This window comes from Diorhabda sublineata, chromosome 2, assembly GCF_026230105.1.
Source record: "Diorhabda sublineata isolate icDioSubl1.1 chromosome 2, icDioSubl1.1, whole genome shotgun sequence".
NCBI lineage: Eukaryota > Metazoa > Arthropoda > Insecta > Coleoptera > Chrysomelidae > Diorhabda > Diorhabda sublineata.
Genome location: NC_079475.1, coordinates 30,927,032 through 30,948,735, shown reverse-complemented (window position 1 = coordinate 30,948,735; position 21,704 = coordinate 30,927,032). Strand labels below are relative to the sequence as shown.

Genomic DNA, 21,704 nt, shown 5'->3' with positions numbered 1-21,704 from the left:
TAAGGTTTTTTATATTTTAATGTCTAACGCTGTTTGTTAATCGACTCAAATTACACGTTAATAATTTAACGTGGTTGACAATTAACACAAAGAAAGCAAAGAAGCATTGAAGTTTATAATCTCTACAATTTTAATCAGATATGTTGGTAAAATCCTTCGAAATATTGCAACTTCGATTTTAATCACTGTCTCAATTATCTCCATTAAGCTGGGTGTTGTATAGCTTGAACTTAAATCGAGTAAAATAAGAGCTGAATTAGTTATGGAATTCGATAATCATACATTGATAATATTGATGACCAGATCTAGAGAGATCAAAAGCAAAAAAAGGAAAAACATAAGCAATAACTGGATATAAGTTTCTTCAGTAGATTATTCCCACAATCTTCAATACATGAGATATTCACTCAGAAATAAGGACGTTGACATGACATAAGTTGTCATAGATCTCACTCGACTTGCGTAAAATTCTTTTGTTATATTGATATGAATTAACAAATTCAATTCCACATCTATTCTGGTAGTCTCAATTCATTTCTTGTCTTCAATTAAAAAGATCATTATATTCAGCAACTGCGGCTTTCTACATGTATTTTCAATTCATCAAACTCTTCTAGATCTATTCACTCGTCTTAGAAAGTTATGTCTAAATCATGTCTTCCATAATTATTCAAATTATGATGTTTTTTAGCATATGAATGAAATTTTACAGCTACTTCAGTATTAATTCATGCTTTCTAAATTAAGTTATATTATTAGGGGACGAATAAAATCATAATATTTTATCGTTAACATTCTTTTCTAAAAAACGATATACGAGGAAAGAGTCCAACAAAAAAATATATATTTTTTCCTTATTGATTTTTTTAGGTCTATTTCATTCTATTTTCTAAATTTTTTCCAATTAATAGTTGCTGCCTTTCTCTTTAGAACAGGCGTTTACCCATGAGATAATGTCCTCGTCTGGTGAATTAATTTCATTCATTCATTCATTCACATAAATTTTTTATACTAGACATATAGACCTATCAGCATCGTCTTTGTCCAACAGTTTTGTATTAATGTGTCATGAAAACGAAAAGGAAACATAGTCACATAGTCAATATATATCTTATACCTCCAATATTTGAATGTCGCCAAATATATATAAGCAGCCTTGTATAGACATGAGGAGGTTCTAGTTCAGGAGAATTGCTTATTGTTAGTAGTTCTCCATCGAAAAAGTTTCTAAGAGTACGGTAAAACTACCTTTTTCGCCTGAAGTCTGTATGGCGGAAGAAAAGTCCTCATCTTATCCCTCTTAATCCGTAACAACGGTTTTTCCAGTCGAATTATTAACTAAATCTACACCCAATAGCGATATCAAATCTCGAAAAATCCATAGAATTATCTATGGTCTACTCCCTTTTTTAGGATAGATTAAAAAAAACCTCTTCTGAGAAATGCCACAATGCGCAGTTACAACTTTATCAAAAATTTCTCTATCCTCCGATATTTAAGCTCGGTTCTCCGCATTCTTAAGCATGTGCACTAAAGATAAAGTGTTGCGAACGAGAGATAAAATGAATATTATTGGCACTGTAACATAGGGACGTTTTTTCCCATACCAACTGTCCATATAGGAGTAGCCTGACTGAACTCCTCGCTCATATGCAAAGTTGCCCATAAGTTTATCCTATTCCAAGTTGTTTCTTCTACGAACACGGAGTGTAACGTATTTATGTAGGAATCTCGACAAGTTTTCTGGTTAAAACTTTCAGGTCTTAAGATGTAAGCATTCATATTGAACCTTAATTGGCCAATAAAGATATTTTTTTCATTTACTAAATGCAAACTAATTATGATAAATGAATATTACTATGAAACACATTTCCTTATTTGGACACCAGTAGTCTTGCAGTCTTAACTATTACATTTAAAAATTATTGTAACATCCAAAAATTCCATAACAATGATGATTCAGTCAAGAATGTGGAAAGAAACTCTTCCATTTTTTGTACTCAAAAAGTTGCAGGTGGATACTTTATCTTGATGAAATTAATTGTATTTTCATATAACTATTACCAAATATAATCTATATCTAGTAGTTTTTGAAGGAACGAACAAAATCAATTTTTATGCCTTGACTTAAAACATCCTGTATATTGGTACAGAGAGTTATTTATTAATTCTAGAGTTTTATTTTATGTATATTGTAGGCTGAAGGTTTTCTCTATTAGATATAAATAAATATTCTCGAAGGTTGGAGAAGCTTTCAAACGGCTAACAGTAATGAATCTCAGAGGGTTTTCCACTCACGTTGCCTACTAAGAGATATCGCTAATACCAATTTAACGCACTTTGACTGCAGGAATAATAAGAGAAAAATTCGAGTAATGGGCCCTTAAAGTGATTTAAATATCCCCGGTGAAAGAAAAAAATGTGTAATGGTGCTTGCTGAATAGTAACAGGCGATTTGGGATTCGATGAAAAAATAGTCTTCAGAGAGATTACACTAAAAGGAAAACTGAGTTATATGTTGTGGTTGGAAATTAGTACTTTGATGGGGATATAAATTCGACGTGAATTCTAATTTTCAACTCGATATTTTCTAACTCAAACAGTATAAAATCTGTTTATATTGTCACATTTCTAATTGTCAAATTATATAGCGGTAGATGAACCTGATATGAGCAGAAAAAAGATTCGAATTAATAGAAAAGAATGAGATAAAACCGTTGTGTAGAAGAGTTCTCAAGTTTCTCTAATGGAATGTACTAATATCTCTGTATCAATATCATTATTGCATCAAGAAAAAATTCTGAACTTTTCATTCATTAGTAAATTACGCCTTGCCTAGCACTACTTCACATTTATTAGCTTTTTTCCGAGACAAGATTAGTTTTAAAAGTGTAAAAGAAAATCAATTTGTCAGAAATGGCCGACAATACAGCCAGCTTTTTTTTTCAATTGTCTCTTTCCTTTTCCACTCATCGTTTCGTTTCTTTATACAGAGCGGAGTACAAGAAATAGCCTACCGCTATATATTGTGTACTCATAAGATGAAATGCTGTGTGATACGTTTCTAAAATGGAGGCATATGTCACGTGTAAGACGTTCCACATTCCCAACTACTTATTTTTTAAAAAATATATCATGGGCTTTTTTGGATATTCATATTTTCTCTGCTAGAAAATATGTAACGAATTTGTAGTGTAATAAAATGCAATTCCTGTTGTCATATGCCAAGTTTTGTCAGTTTAAAAATTACTCAATAGTTATTTTGTCGCACGCATTGAGTGCGACAAAATTTACTACAAAATTTTATGATTCTAAATAAATTACTCAATTCGATAATATATGAGCCTAGGCACACACAATTAATTTTCGTTTCTATGTACTATTTTCAAAGACGAGTCATATGAATTAATTGATTTATTTCCAGTAATTCAAAATCACCTAACATATACCCCTTAGTTCTCTTATTTGGAACTTAAGAACGAAGATAATCAATTTGAAAATGAAGGATGCCCTTCCATGGAAAACACTTTTGACTGCTTACAAAATCCGATATCTCAAGACAACTGCACCATACAGCTTCTCCGAGACATGCTGCTACGTGGTCTGGCTATTAAATAAAGGGTTACGAAAAAGGGTTTTATTAAAAAAAATTATTCTACATTCAAATTCTACCTTTCCATATACTTCCCTCCCCTTGCCACACATCTTTCTATACATTTTTGTAGTGCTGGAAGTCTTCTTCGGTGAGTACCTTTAGGAGCTCTGCCGTTTCTTGCTTCACCGCTTCCAACGGATCTTTCTTCAACTTTTCTAACCATTCTAATCTTTCAAGAAAATCTGAGCGGACCCGTTGACGCAAGTGCTTTTGGTCATTCTGCACACACAATTTGGTTCATTTTGGTCACTGTTTCCGGAGTTGAATCAGTCACAGGGCTACCGGGGCGCTAGTCATCTTCAGTGCTCTCTCGGTCCTCATTAAAGTTTTACACCAATCATAAACAGGCGCACGAGATAGAGAATTGTCCCCATAGGCCTATTGCAATAATTTATAACATATAGTCGGAGTTTTTTTTCAATTTAATGAGAAATTTAAGATTTATACGTTGGTCCTGTGTTTCGCCACACATGATTTTCGGCACGAGAAAAAACATGTTCGTTTCAAACCACTACTGCACAAATACTATAATAGTGACGGAAACGTGTTTTGGGACGTGCATAGATAAGATATCTAGATACCCCACGCACTACTCGTTTTTTACCCCACCCGCCTAGGACGTTATTTAATAGCCAGACCTCGTATATCATAAAAATGAATGTACAAGAATTAATTACTGAATAACGAAAAATGAAATTTTGGTTACACCGAAAAAATCTCAACAAATATATTCAAAATGCTAAAGCAATCAATATATTTCAGTTACATCTCCAATCTTACTCAAGATTCTCGATTCGAAATACGTAAACAAAGTCATAGCCACGGAAGACCTTTGTATTACCTAAAATTTAAACAATGACGAAAACTTCTTCGAGAAAGCATCAACAACCACATATTACTAAAATTGACTTCAAATTTCGAAACAAGTAGAATCAGTTACCGAAATTTAGGACAACCCGTATAACAAAAGTATCGTAGTAACCATCATCGCTCTAATTGTTGCATGTATTTACATTTTCTGCTTGGTAAAATACAGAATACAGTTGGTGGAAATTACAAGAAAAACAGAAGAATAATTAAGGAAATTCGATAGAAGAAAAACAAATTTCTAAAAACCACTCTGTGTTTCTCGAAACTTAAGGACGGGAGGAGTTATGTCTACGCTGTTATTAAGAGACACCCTCAAATCTGCAATATAATCAAAATATGTTTATTATCTGTGTACTATAAAATTGAATCTATATATTATTTCATTCCTTTGCCTGAGCTAACCGTTGTAGTGTTAATTAATAAAACCAATTAAATTTTGTTTAAAAATGTTATTTCTAATAAGAAATATAAAACATATTTTCATATTAAAATTATATCTTCCATTAATCAATCTATATTTATTTAGACTGTTGAAAAAAAAAGTTTCTAATTTTTAGTTCTATTTGATAAGAGAACCTGTTCTCCTTATTTTTATAACTATTGGTTCTATGTGGCGTACTCGTTTGCAAAATCGTTTTAAGATGTTCGGGAGGTATTCCTGATTATAAAAGTGTAAGACACTTGATATCTTTTGACGTTATTGTTTAAGCAACGAAAAACTAATTAAACCAGAAAAAATGCGTTTTTTGCAAACTATCAATTTTTTTTTCTATTCTTTGCAATATTTCGAATAAAAAAAATCCCCACACTCACTATCGTATCTCCAGCCCACTGATTGTTATCAACTTTACAAAATTGAAAATTACCGGGAAAAAAATATTATACCTGAAAATTCCAAATGCTATTATTTTGAATTTTTTTAAGCATATTCCAGCTATTTAAATCAAAATAACCTAAATAGATTTGAAACATTTTTCTTATGTTTTATTCACATTATAACAATATGCTACCTTCACGCATACATTTTCGAGAGAGATGTTTTTCCATATCACTCCTATCTCTATGTATAAGATTAGTATGAGAAAGGCTGATGACGCGCTTAAAAAATGATTTGCTTCAGTAAGTGCGATGCGATAGTCAGTGTACGGACTTTTTTAACTCGAAATATTGTAAAGAAGATAAAAAAATTAACTGTTTGCTTTTTTTCTGGTCTATTAAGTTTTTCGTGGCTTAAACAATAACTTCAAAAGATATCAAGTGCAATCCTATACTTTTATAGTCAGGAACAGCTCCCGAACTTTTAAAAAAAATTACAAATTAAAACAATTTTGCAAATGGATGTCCCACTATGCTCTGGTCTATATTCAAAGTAGGTAACTTGTCCCAGAAGTGGACACCTGCTATATTTCTTAAGCAGCCTTTCTGAATATACCACATTTTACTTCGATTATAAACTAAAGCAATGCGCATGTCTGAGCATATAATAAAAAAAGGACGAATTTATGGAATTATCCATAAATACTCGTACATACTCGTATATAACAAGCAAATATCAGCGCGCCAAGAAAGCACGAACGTTGGATTAATATATAAATAAGATATTTTCATAATCACAACATAATTGTCTACTAATATGTTCTTAAAGTTGTAGATAGGTAATATTTTTAATACGTGTTCATGAGTTCGCAAAATGGATATTCCCGATACTCTATATTTACTTTGAAATTAAGAACACGAAATTATTGATATGGTAAAAATCGGAGATAAACAATTTTTTTTACATTTTTATTATTGTCCATAACCTTGTGAATACTGATATTTTTACATATTAGTATCCCATATTAATCAGTGTTTCCTATCCCCGAATAATAAAAACTGACTACATTCGTTGAGCCTGCAATTTTTTCAAAACCTGTCTACAAAATCCAGGCAATCCAATTTTCAAAATGGTCTTCATTTGTCATTTACGAACATGATGTTTGTCGTTTCTGAAAAAAATATCACAATTCCCAGTAAATTGAAACAGCAATTTTATCTTGTTTTCAAACATGCCGGCTTCGCTCAAAGGGACTGTTTTAATCCAGATTATGATCATAACTCATCCTTTTAATTGGAACCAACGTACAGTTCCTTTCCTAAGCTCCAACCACATGCTACAACGACTTGTTGGCGATATAATGAACTTCATAAATTCACCTTGTTTTCGCAAAAAGTCACAACTGACTATACAATAATTAATATTGCATTTTTTATTTTCCCATTTTCCGCTGCTTAATCATCATTTTAGTGTACTCATTTTATCATAAACCATATTTTATGATACCTAATAATTGTGAATAGTAGATTCTGAAATTCAATTTTTTCTCAAAGAAATATAATTTTTAGGAATATATAGAATAATTTATATAATTACGAATAGAGACAATATATAAGTCAGAAGACGTTGTATATTTTAGGATACCAGAAAAAACAAGAGCTCCTATGCAAATTACTCTATTTATGATCAATACCAATACCACCATCTTCATTGATGATTTTTTTTAACTGAAGCTCAACTTAAATCTCAAATCACGTAAATATTTAGGGAGCGTTTTAATCATTCATAACATTTATCTCTTACATCGAGGTATCAGTCAAAAACATCGATGTTTTGATGATCGATATCTTGTCAATACATCGTCCGCTACATTCACAAACATTGACATCGTTCTTCAGTCTATCCAGATTTTCGTAATTACTGTGCTCCCATTGCTTTGTCGTGATAAATGCAGAAAAATATTGCGTTATTTGGACCGAAACAATGCAAAGTAAATCATTTATAGGAGCCACTAGTCACTTTTATTATTCGGAGACTTCTCCGTGTGGAATGTTTTCAATGAAAAAAAGTTTGGATGTTCTGCTTAGACGATTAACTTAATATTAATTATACTGAGTTCATAACCAAATCTAGGAACATATTGAAGTAAATAAAAAGGAGCGTCAATGTAAGTAAGAAAAGGAGAGAAAGATGGTAAGAAAACAAAATGATACTCGATGCTCGCACAAGATGGAACTCTTGTTTTTATATGCTTCCGATTTCATGGAGTTGGTAACAATTGTAGGAGCAATACTTTTTACTCGATTTGAAGCTCCACCAATAGTCTCAAGCGCTGAACTGGATTGCATCAAAGAAGTGATGGAATTGCTATGCTATGCTAGAAATTGATAAAAGAGTTTTGTAGAGACATTTACGTAACGTTAAGTGATTCCTCTAGTTAGCTGTGTTAGTGAAGTACCATCAAACCTAAAAATGAAATAATATTTCAAATATAAAGAGGAATCTGACTCCAGATTTAGGTACATGCATTTTAAAGATACGGTAGCCAAAAGTAAAGTATTGAATTACTTAAATAAATATGTACAAGAATATGAAAGATTGCCTGGAACTGCAATAAGGAGTGACACCTCTGATGAATATGATAAAGATTATACTGAATTTGACATTTGAAAATACCATAAGCAGGTGAAAAATAGAAATATGAAAAATAAATCATCTGCTACAGCTATAGCTATGCCACTATCGGGCTAAATCAGCGAAACTGAGGTCCAGTTATACCTTTCATTTCTTGTAACACCAATGCTATTGATGCTATTGATATTTGGGACGATATGGAATATCTATATCCAAAACTTACCAAAAAAGATTGATGAATTCAAAATAAATAATGTTTATGCAATAAAATGTCTTTTAATGTAACCAAATACGTTAATGTTAGGATTAATGGAGAATCCTATTAAAAAAGATACAACGGCAAAAATATCGATATATATATATATATATATATATATATATATATATAGCATGTATCGGCGATATTTTTGCATATCGACCGACGCAGTACTGAACGCGATATTGCTAAGAAATTAGGCATCAGCGCAGCATGGGTAGTTTTGAGCAAATAACTTATGAACGCCGCGGTTACTGTTGCATTTCATCCAAATGGGTGCCAAGACTTATGAATTTTGAGAAGAAATTCACAAGCTGTGAAGTTGACACGCGTCTCCGCGAATTGGGTTGGGGAGCACTTGTACACCCTCTTATAGTCCCGATTTGTCTCCGTACGACTGTTATTTATTTGGTCTTTCGAAAGAGGTACACACAGGTAAAATATTGGAAGTTTTAGGAAAATACTGTAATGCTTTTTTTATTTACGCATGTCAACCTATTAGTGGAAGAATCGTATTACTAAATAGAAAAGGCATCAATTTTTGATTCCTACTATGAAATTATTGAACAATTAGGCATAATGGAATTCTTTTAGATAACAACAATGAAAAAATTGGAAGCTAATAACCCATCAAACATAATATTGAGAGAAAAAACTTTCGCAACATGAAGTAGAACAAATATAAGTCAAATACAAACAAAAGTAAATTCTTAAACATGATTCTTATATCTATAGACACGGATCAGCTATCAATCTGAATTTTAATATTCACGTGGTAGGTAATCTATAAATTGATATAATTAGACCGAAATTATGTCGAATCATCTGAAAACTTTTTCAAAAAAAAAATTCACAACTTATGGATTATGTTTTTATCCTGCAGTTGATACAATTGAACTAATACATGAAAAATAAAAACAAAATACGTGAAAGATGACAATTACCAAGACAAGACAATGACGAAAAACTTCAAGAACATCACCGAAGTACCATTTATTTAATGTTATTAATGTATTAATACAAAAACCATACATGCACTCATGGACTTCCTTCAAATTCTAATTCACACGATCCTAATCATGATTAAATCGAATAATTCACAACTAAGATTGAATTCACACATCACATGAGTTATATAAAATTATTGGAAATGGAGGCTTGACTGACTGTTAATAAAATTCAGGATCTTAGTAAATTTCTTTACCTCTAATATATTCATTTCCTTCACCGTAACTATAATATAATAATCCATATTTGAATGCACTACTCACTAGATAGTAGTCAATAGCAGCGATTAGAGTTCTCGTTTCTCACACCGGTTAAAACACTAATACTGATCGAATTCTCCGGTCCTCTTCAATCAATTGCTGAGAATCCACGAGTACGTGCCAAAATTTGAAGAATCCAGATTGTTGTATTGCACAGGAGTGGCCTCTCGTTCTACATAATAGTAGGGCCACCGAGAGAGAAGACACATTGTCCCAAGGGGCCTCACAAGAAGAAATTTTATTTTAGTTATACATTTTCTCAGGCCACATTTCGAACATAGCTGTGTGAGATGATGTGTGAGTTATGTTTTAGACGGTCATTGAAAAAATGAGACATTGGGTCAGTTCAAGATTTTGTCTGTTTTGTCATGGGGGACTCCTGACGAAACTCGAAACGCCAAAAGCCTCTCAGAGGCTCCGCATAATAGTGGGATATACCACAATTCGAGAAATATGTGACGTTCAGAAATGTTACTTTACAATATACAGTACTGTGGGTAAAACTTATATTGGTATCTAACAAGTAGATGTACGTACATCATATACATACATATATACATATACAATGTTCTGAAAATAAACTAAAGATTTCAAATATAATCAATAAAAGATTAAGCATCATATAGAAAGAAATTATATCAGATTAAGAGGAAGAAACTTTATTTGAACTATGAAATTGGTGTAAATACCCAATTCGCGCGATTATCATTGAACTTAATACAATAATATTAATACGCAGTGTATTTGATTTGATACATGTGCCAAAATATATTCACTCTTTTGCAAATAGAACTCTTTTTGTTTCTAGAAGATAATTATTATTCATTATGATTTGATCTAATTTGTTTTCTCTGGGTTCGAAGAATTTTTTGTTTAATCCATGACTTATCAAATTGAAACTGTCTATTGAAGTTAATTGTTAATATTGGACATCGAATGGGAATTTAACATGATTTAAGCGAAGAAATCTAAACATATTCCACAAATGCGAATGAACAAATGAACACCTTGAAACCTGTAGACTTTCAAAGCCGAACAATATTTTCTAATAAGTAAGAAATGGGAGAGATTGCAGATGCGCGTAATATTTCAGGAAAGTACTATGAATTTCCTGTCAAAAGAACAATATAACCAACGACTGAAAGCTTTGAATAATAGTGTCAACGTTTCTTGCAAGGAGCAATTATAATCAGTTTAAAGGAATACAGAGTGTATTTGGTATCACAGTATTCATGATTCTATTTTTCCACTCAGTAAAATCAACGAATAAAGAACCGAACGAAATTGTAAACTTTATATAGGGTTCATTGGCCTCAATTTCGTTCGAGCTCCATGGCACGAATTATGATTGAAACTTTAAAATCGAAATATGCCGAAAAGGTTAATAGAAGCTATACAATGCTATTACAAAGTATAGCGAAGAGAGCTTGCTCACAAGAACACGTCCCTAAAATAGAAAACCGTAGGTTAAATGCGACCCAAATATCAGAACAATCTCTAATTGACGACTTATTTCTTGTTGCTAGAAGCGCTAGATACTCTCAAGTGGTGTCAATTTTTTGAAGAATAAGTTTAGTCGATTTGAAATCATGGTACAGAGAAAACTTTGGAATACTCCGTAATCAAGAGATATTTGATAGTTCGCACATTTTATTAGAATGCACCAATCACGTCGTTCACAATTTGTATAAAAATGCGTACAGACATTAAACAAGGGGGTCGAGTATAAACCAGAAAAGACGCGTGATTTTGATGTCATCAGAAATTTGAGTCGAGTCAAAACAAGGGCCCGTGTTTTTATCCTGTAAAATATTTTATTTCATATATAATCTTAAACGTCCACTTCACAATGCTTAATCAGTTACATTCGTTCCATTTTCTAAGTGAATCTCCACTTTCCATGTTCCAACCTCAACCTGACTGAATATACTTGAAAAAACTATAATTAACGAGGACAATGAACACATTTTCATGTAATAGGCTTCTAAAATTGAGTGAATATTCATTTTTCTTTTAAATAGATTTCGTATATGATTCAATGATATCACAGAATTACTGATTTCGAATATGTGAGGGCGGATTTGATGGAAATAGAATTACCGATCAATATTTTCTTCATACAAATCTCAAAGAGTCATTCTAAATTCTTCAATGGATTATTAATTTGACTCATAAACTTGCAGTTCATTTTACTGACTATCTAATCTTATCAAATGAACATCTTTTGTTCTGTCGTATAGCTTAAAACACTAAATCTAAATCAGAAATCTATTTATCATTCTTTAGATAAATACTTTAATAAAAGTTTCTATTAAGATGATTATCCTTTCATATTTGTATGTTTATCTCTTCAATCTATTCCGAAAAATATTTCCTGTAAGGATCTTTTTTATAAAGGATACTAACAAGATATCCCTCTAAAAAAACTCGTATTATGGAACGGCAGGTAAAAATGAACCAAGAGAAAACTGTGGGTGTATTATAAACGCCTGGTTTTTAATGTGGCAATTTGCTCGAGTGTTGAAGATAGCGAGATTTGAAGTGAAATGAAAATACCGAATAAAAAGCAATAAAATGGTAGCACTACATGAAAATGCTTTTTCTTTTTCTAAAACATTTCAAACATCCATCATACAATTTGGAAGATGCGGTTTAATTTGTTCCACATGAGAGGTGTCGTGTTTCAAATTTTATTGGCTCCGTTAAAAGCAAGACAAGATATCTCAGTTAGTCGAAAACATCTCATATTTTAGCTATCTTCTATAAATAACAAGAAAAAAAATGTTAGATAAATATAATAAGTGAAAGCTTACGAAATATGAATCTTCTCTTGAAATTTCAATTTTTTATTAACACTTTTATTAACTACAACTTTTACATGTAATTCCAAAATATACACAATTGAGAAAATAACAAAACCAATACTTAAGTTAGACAGAATTGAAAAATTTTGGTTTAGTTGAATCATATAAAAAATATTGATGACTTGATATGGATTGTTGAATTTAAAGTTCTTCCGTTTTGCTGCATTAACAAAATGAGCATTAGATATCATTTGTTCAATGTAACATATTGTGATCAATGTTTAGTTGGTACTTTTTCGAATCTGCTGATTTGACAAAGAAAGAATCCAATATCGTAGATTTTCATATATTTCGATTATTCTAACTAATCCCTATTTAGAATATTCGTTTATTTACATTCACCAACAAATAATATTCTATAGTATCAATATTCAATATCTGCTCTATTCTTTTTGAAGGATCAGATTGCGACTCCGGGTCATCTTCCATTAAAATGGCAAGTGCTTTTATTGCAATCAGAGTTTTCTATTTAGTGTTTTATATTTCTTATATCGTGTCAAGCAATTCTTTTCTGCTTTTTTGTTTTGCTATTAATTGACCTACCTAGATCATTATCCTTCTAATTATTGGTTTTTCTCTCATTAAGTTCCCTCTCAACTCAATAGTTGTCAGATTCTGAAACTGCACCACCTGTCAAGAATTAGTGAAAAATAAAAACTACGTATATCATAACATTGCAAATATCTAATATTCCTTTTAAATTGTCCTCAATAAGTTAAATTAATTTATTAGTTTTATAGTTAATTATGAGTATTTTCTCCACCTGATATTCAGATTCCAAAGTAGTGTTTCCTTTGATTATAATAATTTGTATTTTGTACTGCCAATACTTGCAAAAAATGTCAATAAAAAATTTAGAGACCTATAGGTATTCTAGGCAACTATTTTCTCTCACAATTTCCATAAACAGTTCATATTATGAAAGTAATAATTTGTTCCAGGTCCCTATAAACTAGTTTGGAAAAAAGGAATAGCTGTTCTATCGGCAGGGAACGTGAAAGTGACTCCCGATACACGCGTCAATTTGGTACACGGATATAGTTTGGAGATCAAAAATGTGGGCCCTCAAGATGCTGGAGACTACGTATGTCAAATAGGTACTCTCGAACCAAGAGAAATCACACACACCGTTGAAATACTCGGTAAGTTTTTATCTAAAATATGTTACATGTCTAAGATTTTGTTCTTTGACCAAGTATTTTATATTGAACCTACGAGGGCAATGAAGAATACTATGAATCAATTAATTAAAATAAAATTAAAAGGTGCCAATGAATCTCAATTTATTTCCTTCGAGTACTATCCTTCGCTAGCAATCCACTTATTCCAATTTCGAATACTTCGAATACGTGAAAGCACGTAAGGCTCCTTTTGAAATGGTTTTCATCCGATTGAGCGTAATTTTATCAATGCAACAATGATCTTAGAACATTTCAATTCTAGAACGATGTTTAGTTTCAAAAAACTGACGCGCTATGCCAAATCTGGTAAGTCAATTGGGTGTAGGCATACAGGAAGGATGTAACATAGCATGTTGTCGTATTGAAGAAAATAGCCTTTTGTTCACTTTTCAGTTTTCTAAAGTAATTACATTTTACTTTAGACAGATTTTGATATTATATGAGTTTATGCGGCAGTGTTGTTGTTTAAGATACATGTTACACGATAAACACTCCAAGCACGATTCCCTACAATATAGTTGCAAACTGGAAGGGATTCGAAGTGATCACTTGTCACCACAGATGATACATATCAATAAGAATATTTTATTTGTTCTAATGATAAGTTTTATCTTCAATTGACTCATGTAGTGAAAAATAATCCTACATTGTATCATATTTGTCAAATGAGGAATGAGTTTTTTTCTTAATTGTCCACTTCTTCAACCAATTTAATATAGTAATATAGTATATCAACTTATGCGACTTACAAGAAATTGAATACATAATCCCGATCGTTTCGAATAAAAAATTCTCATATATATTCCATTCCACGTTACTATGTAAATTGGTTGAACTATCTCTCCACTCTTAATGGAAACCATTTAATAAGATCTGTTAACCATATATTAAGTTATACAATATATCCCTTATATTAATGTGAATGCGAAGATTTATAAATCTACCTATTTAACTTCTACTTACTGTTGTAATCGTTAAGATTTATTGTAAACTGACAGTCTCCTGATGGGAACAAACATCGTAGCTAAGTAATTCCATAAGTCCTTTAAACACTCAACTTATCAAATCACTTACCCTTATTTTTATATCGAAGTGACTCTAACGACTATGAATCTAATCAATTATAGCTTTTGTTCACAATAGGATCAGTATTTAAGGGAGCATATATACGCATAGTGTGTTCTTCATAGTCTTGACATCCAATGATTACGGTAGTCAGATTATTGAAACCACTCCATTCATTTATATTTTATGCTGATAAATAATTTTTACAGTTGTGAATTAAGTTATTGAAATCATATGTCCCCATTCTATCGATGGTTTTAATTTAAAAATGTAGTGTTGATTTTCTATTAATAAGTTAAGTGAGAAAAGATATAAGATTGGCAACATTGCGGGTGAAACAGCAGCGTTGTGTCTATCAGTTAGTTTCTGTTTCACTTCCGTATAATCAACACATTATTTTTGTCAGTGCCATCAATATAACTATTTATCTGTGTGGTGAAAACAGAATCGTGCAATCAAGGTCAAGATCAACCTTACTTAGAGAGACTTTCAACTTTGAAAACTAACAAAAACGTAGATTGTGTGAGGACTATTGTGACTATTTCCTTCGAAAAATTTAAGCCTACCAAAAAGCTGTAATATTTTATGTTTACCTAGCAACGATCAAATTTCAGCGATAATACTGCACTAGTGCAAATTATCGATAATTTGCACTAGTGCCAAATTTTCGTCTAGGATTAATAAACATCATTTGGTTTTAATTTTATGTTTTAAGAAAAGGAACAATTATTGTTTATTTTAAATTAAATTTAGGATTTAAGCTATAGGCTTGCCGTAGTTGTCAAATTCTTCTTCAAAGTAACTCAAAAGGCAATTACATGCTTCTCCTCCTCTCCACGACAGTTCATATGAAGCAATATGAAAGAACTTGCGTTGAAGTCCGTCCGGAGTCGACTCGTCCCAAATGGCACACATTTTATCAATATCTTGTCCTGATAAGCTAGATGCACTTGTTTTTCTTTTTTCAGGACACTTTTGCAACTGCTTCCTTTTTGCGTCTCTCGCAGTTCTGGCGCATTCAAACGTTACATCTTTAAAAGGATCGAAAATAATGTTAAACTCTTCATAACATTTTTGTTGCAAAATTTTCGCTACTGTATTCCAAAGTGTTTTGACAACACCTTCTTTATATTCTTCCCCATCACTACGTCTCATGTTGAAAGCGAAATCTCTTAGAATTACGGCCAGCTGTGCGACAGAAGTTTCCTTGTTCAAAGTATATTTTCGTTCATCACAAAATTGTTGAAACTGTCGCCACGCAGAATCTCTCGACTTTTTCGTATTCAGTGGAGTTAGTTTATCCACTGCGGCGTCTATTACTTGCGTGGAATTCTGCCCAAAACGTAAACTCATTTTGAAATATTTTTTCACGAACAAAACTGTTGTCAATAAGTTACCGTAGATACCAATTCAATGCCAATATGATGATCGTCAACTACGGTATAATTTAAAGAATAACAAATTTTAAACACAGAATTAAGTTTATTTTAAATCAAATTTTTCTCAGGAAATAGTCTGCCAAAATGCCCTCTTGTGCATGTCAAATTGTCTCATAACTTCCCGAGAAAATTAAATTATCGACAATTTGACATGCACTCGGGACATTAATATTGAAAATAAAATGTTTTTCAGCAATTAAAATTTCAAAGTCGACATTTAACTATAAAAACTTCTTGACTGTTTTGATATTTCAAGTGTTTGTAGCAAAATATTCATTAGAAAACTATCAACTGACTAGAAAGACAATCAAAGAAATGTGTTCAATAGGTCATACGAGCCGTTGAAAGCCATGTGAAGACTACAAAGACCTACAAAGGTTGACAATGACTCTGCTAATTAATATCTGCTCAAGGCGACTACTTTGGAGAAGATAAAATCATCGATTGAGAAAAATGGAAGCAGTCCCTCTACTTCTCTCACTCATTCAGTTTCTCATATCTGTAACAGAATATGATATAATCGCCTTATTATTTTCGTCCAGATAGTTGTTGTGTATCCTCAAGGGTCTAATTAACCGAAATGCTATTATTTACTGTCTATATTTAAATAATTTGGATTTCTACCTTAGCTTCGACACATTCTAAACACACGAATGCCAACCTCTACAAATATTCATCTTTTCTATATTAAATCACTATTCAACCGTATTGTTATATTTCCCTGCACCTAACCTTGTAATTTTTTTCGTTCTAGATGAGTTTTTAGTACTAAAATTTGGCCTATATTAACATTTTTTTTTGTAGGAATTAGGTCATTTTATACTATCCATACATTTCAATAAATATTTTTGTGCTTAAAGCATATCTAGATTCGCAGCTCTCAAGGACACAGCAAATTTTTGATTCTTTCTTTCGTAAACTTGTTCTATATTCCTTGTTCACTAACCTTTGCCGAAAATTTTGTCAAAAGTATTCTCATATCATAGTTTGAAATCTCCGGATACAAATTTCTCATTGTCATTTTCGAAAACATTGTAACAATTGATTATTTTTATTGAAATTACCGATTAGATAATTCCACTCATTATTTTCTCGTCTCTCGTCGTTTATTTGACTCTAGTATCTCAAATTATATTTACTGACGGAACAGAAGTGAGGAAAATATTAATTTTGGTAATGCAGGATATGTAATTAATAGTTATACCAATAAATGATAATTCGATTAAATCAGTGGATGTTGAATAAAACAATTTCTGATAAGTCTTCACTTCCTCCAGCGTCAGTCCACTTCTGTATTATATTTTCTGCCTACCACAAAAATTGGACTAAGAACTAAAATCTGCCCTGCATCGCTACTCATTAATTCAGAATCTTACATCCGATGGTTTTGTTTACCCTTGTCTAGTTAAAGAGGTAAAATTCTAAACGCTATCGGAGAACAAAAAGGTCTAAACACAAATCTTCGACCCTCTAGTAAAGCTCGCTCACCCTAATTGTATCACCTAATAAAACCCAAGTTTATATCATCGGTAGCGAAAAATATTGCCATTTGTGGCAATAGGTGAAACTCTATATAAATACAACTGAGAATTCTTGAGAAAGGAACAACTGAAGGCTGCGACTATAAAATATACCACGTTCAATTATAAATTAGAGATCAATTCGTCGTACAATGAACAAGCATTGAAATATTATTGGTATTATACTTATAAAAGTTAACAGTGTATGCAATTATTAAACAAAATAACACGTCGGTAAATATTCATCATACACAATAAATTCTAAGAAAAAAGTAGTTCATCATAAAAAAATAGAGGAAATTAGTTGTAAGACATAGGAGAAGAATGTGATGAGGAAGATGAAAATGCACAGATCAGAAGTTGAAGATGTTTTTAAGTTCAGAAACAGTGATGAACATCGTGATATTAGATTTCAGTATGGCAGTATAAACATAAAATATACATATTATGTACTTAAAAACAAACAAGAAATAAGTAAAGAAGAAAAATAATAGGGATGTAAATACCAGACAGCAATAAAAAGTTGAATGAAGTGAAGAATATATAAAATAAAGCAGTAATTAATTGAATGTAAATGGCGGAATATTAGACAAAAAAGTGATAGAGATTAATGAATTAATATGAAAAAAATCCAATATACACATAGCAGCACTTGAAGAAATTCGGTGGAAAAAAAAAGAAATAATAGAAAAGAAGAGAATTCAGCTCCTACTAGTCAACAAATGAAAGGATATTATGAAGTCGAATTTATAGTAAGATTAAAATCAAGGCACAATATACTAGAACTGAAACCAATAAATGAAAGTAGTAAACGTATATGTATCAGCTGAAGGGGCAGAAATGGAAAGTAAAGATAAAGTGTATAAAAAAATCGAAAACGAAATGGGAACAATAGCAAGAGATACAACACTGTTAGTGAGGGATTTTTTTGCACAAATTGAGAAGATCACATAGAACAAGGATCAGAAAAAAGTACACTTCATGATAAATACAATAATAATGGACAGCGTTTATACAATCTAGCAGCAAGAATGAACATTATCATAAGTAGCACGAAGTGTCCTCACTCGAGAGCGCTTGAACTTGAAAAATACCACACCAATCGACAATAAACTGACGAACAAACGAAACCAATCAGCGTTTAGAGATATACAAACACTTGAAGGAGCTTGCGCTAATTCCGATAATTATATGGTAATGACCTAGATCAAACAAAAAATGAAAATGTAGAAACAGATAGCTCAACAAAATTGAACACGGATGAGTTACTGAATGGAAAAACATAAGTAGAAACATAATTAGATAAAGAAGGAGGAGGAACAAATGGTTTATTGAACAATTCTAACAATATGTAAACATAAAGGGGATGGTCAAAAAATATGAAGAGGTAAAAAAATGCAAGAATGCAGAAAAACAGAAGAGAGTGAATAAATGACAAGAAAATTGATATAGAATAAAAATACAAAAGCATTTCATGGGGAATAAATAAAGAAAACCATACATATGGAGATAAAATTGGAGACATTGAAGTGTTTGAAGCCGATATCCATTCAAGATAATCTTTAAGGAGCATTTTCAACAACTGTGAACAGGAAGTATGTATAGTTATCGGAAGAAATTGAGGTATTCAGGTAATAGAAGTCATTAGAAAGAATGAGTATAGAAGAAAACCTGGAAAAGATGGAATGAATATGAAACTTATGAAGTATGGCGAGAATGAAATGTATGGACAATTATATAAATTGAAAAGACCTATCGGAATAAATATAAAGGATTCAGAAGCAAGTATACTAATCAGCAGCAGTGAGACAAGGTGAGACAGTAGCTTTGTAATTGCTACAGTGAGATCGATCAGTTAGAAGATGAACAGGAAGACCCTGATAAAAGTGGTCAAAACAACTGAATGGGGATCTGAGTAGAAAGCAGCTCATGAAATATAACTAGTGGAATAAATGTACAATGGGCATTGTTCCTTCCGCAAAAAGCTGCAAGAACGCCTTATGCCACTTAACCCAATAAAAAGTCATGTATATAATATGTATACAGCTGAAGTAGTATTTCTAATGGAATATTAGATTCCGTTAGATTTAATTTGGATACACTTTAATTTCGAAGGAAGCTATGATCTTCTTTTTCTAAGATATGTGAAAACTCCTTAGAATAACAAAAATATGGCGGTGTCTTCATCTTCAACACGATACACTGTTAAATTCATGAATTATTATTACAGTTGAGAGCTAAGCTGAAAAGTTTCAGGATATAAAAAGCAATCAAAGCCTTCTCAATTCAGACGTAGTGCAGTCCATGAGTTCTAAGTCCAACATTGAGAAAAACATCTTCTATTCCACTATAAAAATATGATGCATCTTTATGTCAAAATGTTCATACGCCTGTTTAATTTAATTATCGCTTTGTTAGTTGATCCAAACTTAAAAAATAACTGTTTGCAATGATTTAGAATTGTGTACTTACTCGCTTTTTGGATAATAAGATCTGACAAAGTGATATCCTCAACCTCACTTTCAATCTTAGTTCACAAAACTCACTAAAGTTGTGAGACTGAAAAGGAACGTGCATTGAACTGAGTTATGATATCATAAGTGAGAATAATCTGAGTTTTGATGTGAATGGAAAGCGGCTATTGTTAACATTATATTCAGTCGAATCCAGAAGATACCGGCAACTTTATCAGTACCTACCTATATCTCTATAAAATTTGATTGAAATTTATAATATGGAAGTTTATAGTTTAAAGGAATGTAAAAGAGTATGGGATAAAATAGATGAAACCTCCTTAATTTTAATTATCGCATTTCTAATAATGTGCTTAACACGTCTGCAGCATTCAAAGATCTTGGTGTTACATTTGATGACGGAACCAGATTAGTAGCCTAAGATGGCGAAGCATTGTGGATTGTAGCATTATTATGAAGCAAGCACACACCTCGGCTGATTTTTTGTGCCTTTTGTTTCAAACTGTCTTGACGCGAATGCCTTAGTGAGTCAGAGTGATATGCACCGACCATTAATCACCCGTTACAATTGGTTGAATTATACTTCCTTTGTCCTCGCGGCAAAGCTCTGAAAATCGCTCAAAACATTCTACTCGACACTGCTTTTGCACTGAGCTGAGAATTCGAGGCACCTACTGAATTTTGTTATATTTAATTTCCATGGTGGATCCTTAGAACGGAAATGCTGGTCTGTGCTGCAGTTTCTGTTTTTAGGCGTCGATCAGTTAGAACATTTTGTTCCACTGATTTAATGTTTAGCGGAGTAGTTACCATCACAGGACCTTCCGCACCTAGATCCTCTTCTAATGATTCTCGTCCTCAGAGAAACATCTTGGACCAATTTTGCAATTGTTCAAAATTATGAACACAAGTCACTGTAAACAGTCTCCATTTTCCAAAATAACTTGACTGAGTGGTCTTTCGAACTGTACTATCATGAAATGGATTGAAACAGCAAGTTGAAACTTTATAAAAAGCTTTGTTAAAACTCTACTTACTGTATGATACCAAGAGCACATGAACCGCACTACGTATGCTGTAACAAATAAAATGCTGTTTTCCAAAATAATGATATCCTAGAAATTCAATCGTTAAATGGAAGAGGCCTTCTATAAACTGTATAAAATGATTTATATTCGTAAGCTAAACCCTTAGCTTCTGTTCCGATTATAATGAACTGCAACGTGTTGTGAGGAAATCTTTTCACATTTGGAAGCATGTTCGCAGTGACTTTGAGATTCTGGTGTTGAAAATTGCCGAACAACTATTTGTACAAATTTTACATTTTAAATATCATGTTTCTATTTGCGAAGTCGTCTTTAATAGACTCATAAACAAGTTCTTTTCATTTTGAGGTAATTTTGTCTAAAACCACCAGGTTATTCTAATTTTGGTAACTTAATTAGTCTTAAGTTTCGGCTCATACACATTTATAACATTATATGAATTTAATTGAAGCATATCACTTAGAAATTGAAAAGCTTTAGAACGCAACCACTGTTTCATTGCGTATTTTCTATACACGAATGTAGAATATTTTTAAAATTGTATATTGTAGAACTGATTCATTGATATGATTGACATTTTTTGTTTATGATGAAGATCATCCTGCACGAACGATT

The 21,704-nt window shown here is 31.8% G+C and overlaps 1 protein-coding gene across 1 annotated transcript in view; it reads left to right on the top strand.

Annotated features, from left to right (window-relative positions):
• LOC130452850 (limbic system-associated membrane protein-like) overlaps positions 1-21,704 on the top strand; it is a 1,112,215-nt gene that overhangs the window by 669,761 nt on the left and 420,750 nt on the right. The window contains exon 4 of the mRNA XM_056792329.1: positions 13,306-13,506. Coding sequence (XP_056648307.1) covers positions 13,306-13,506 — 201 coding nt within the window. The remainder of the gene's footprint in view (positions 1-13,305; positions 13,507-21,704) is intronic.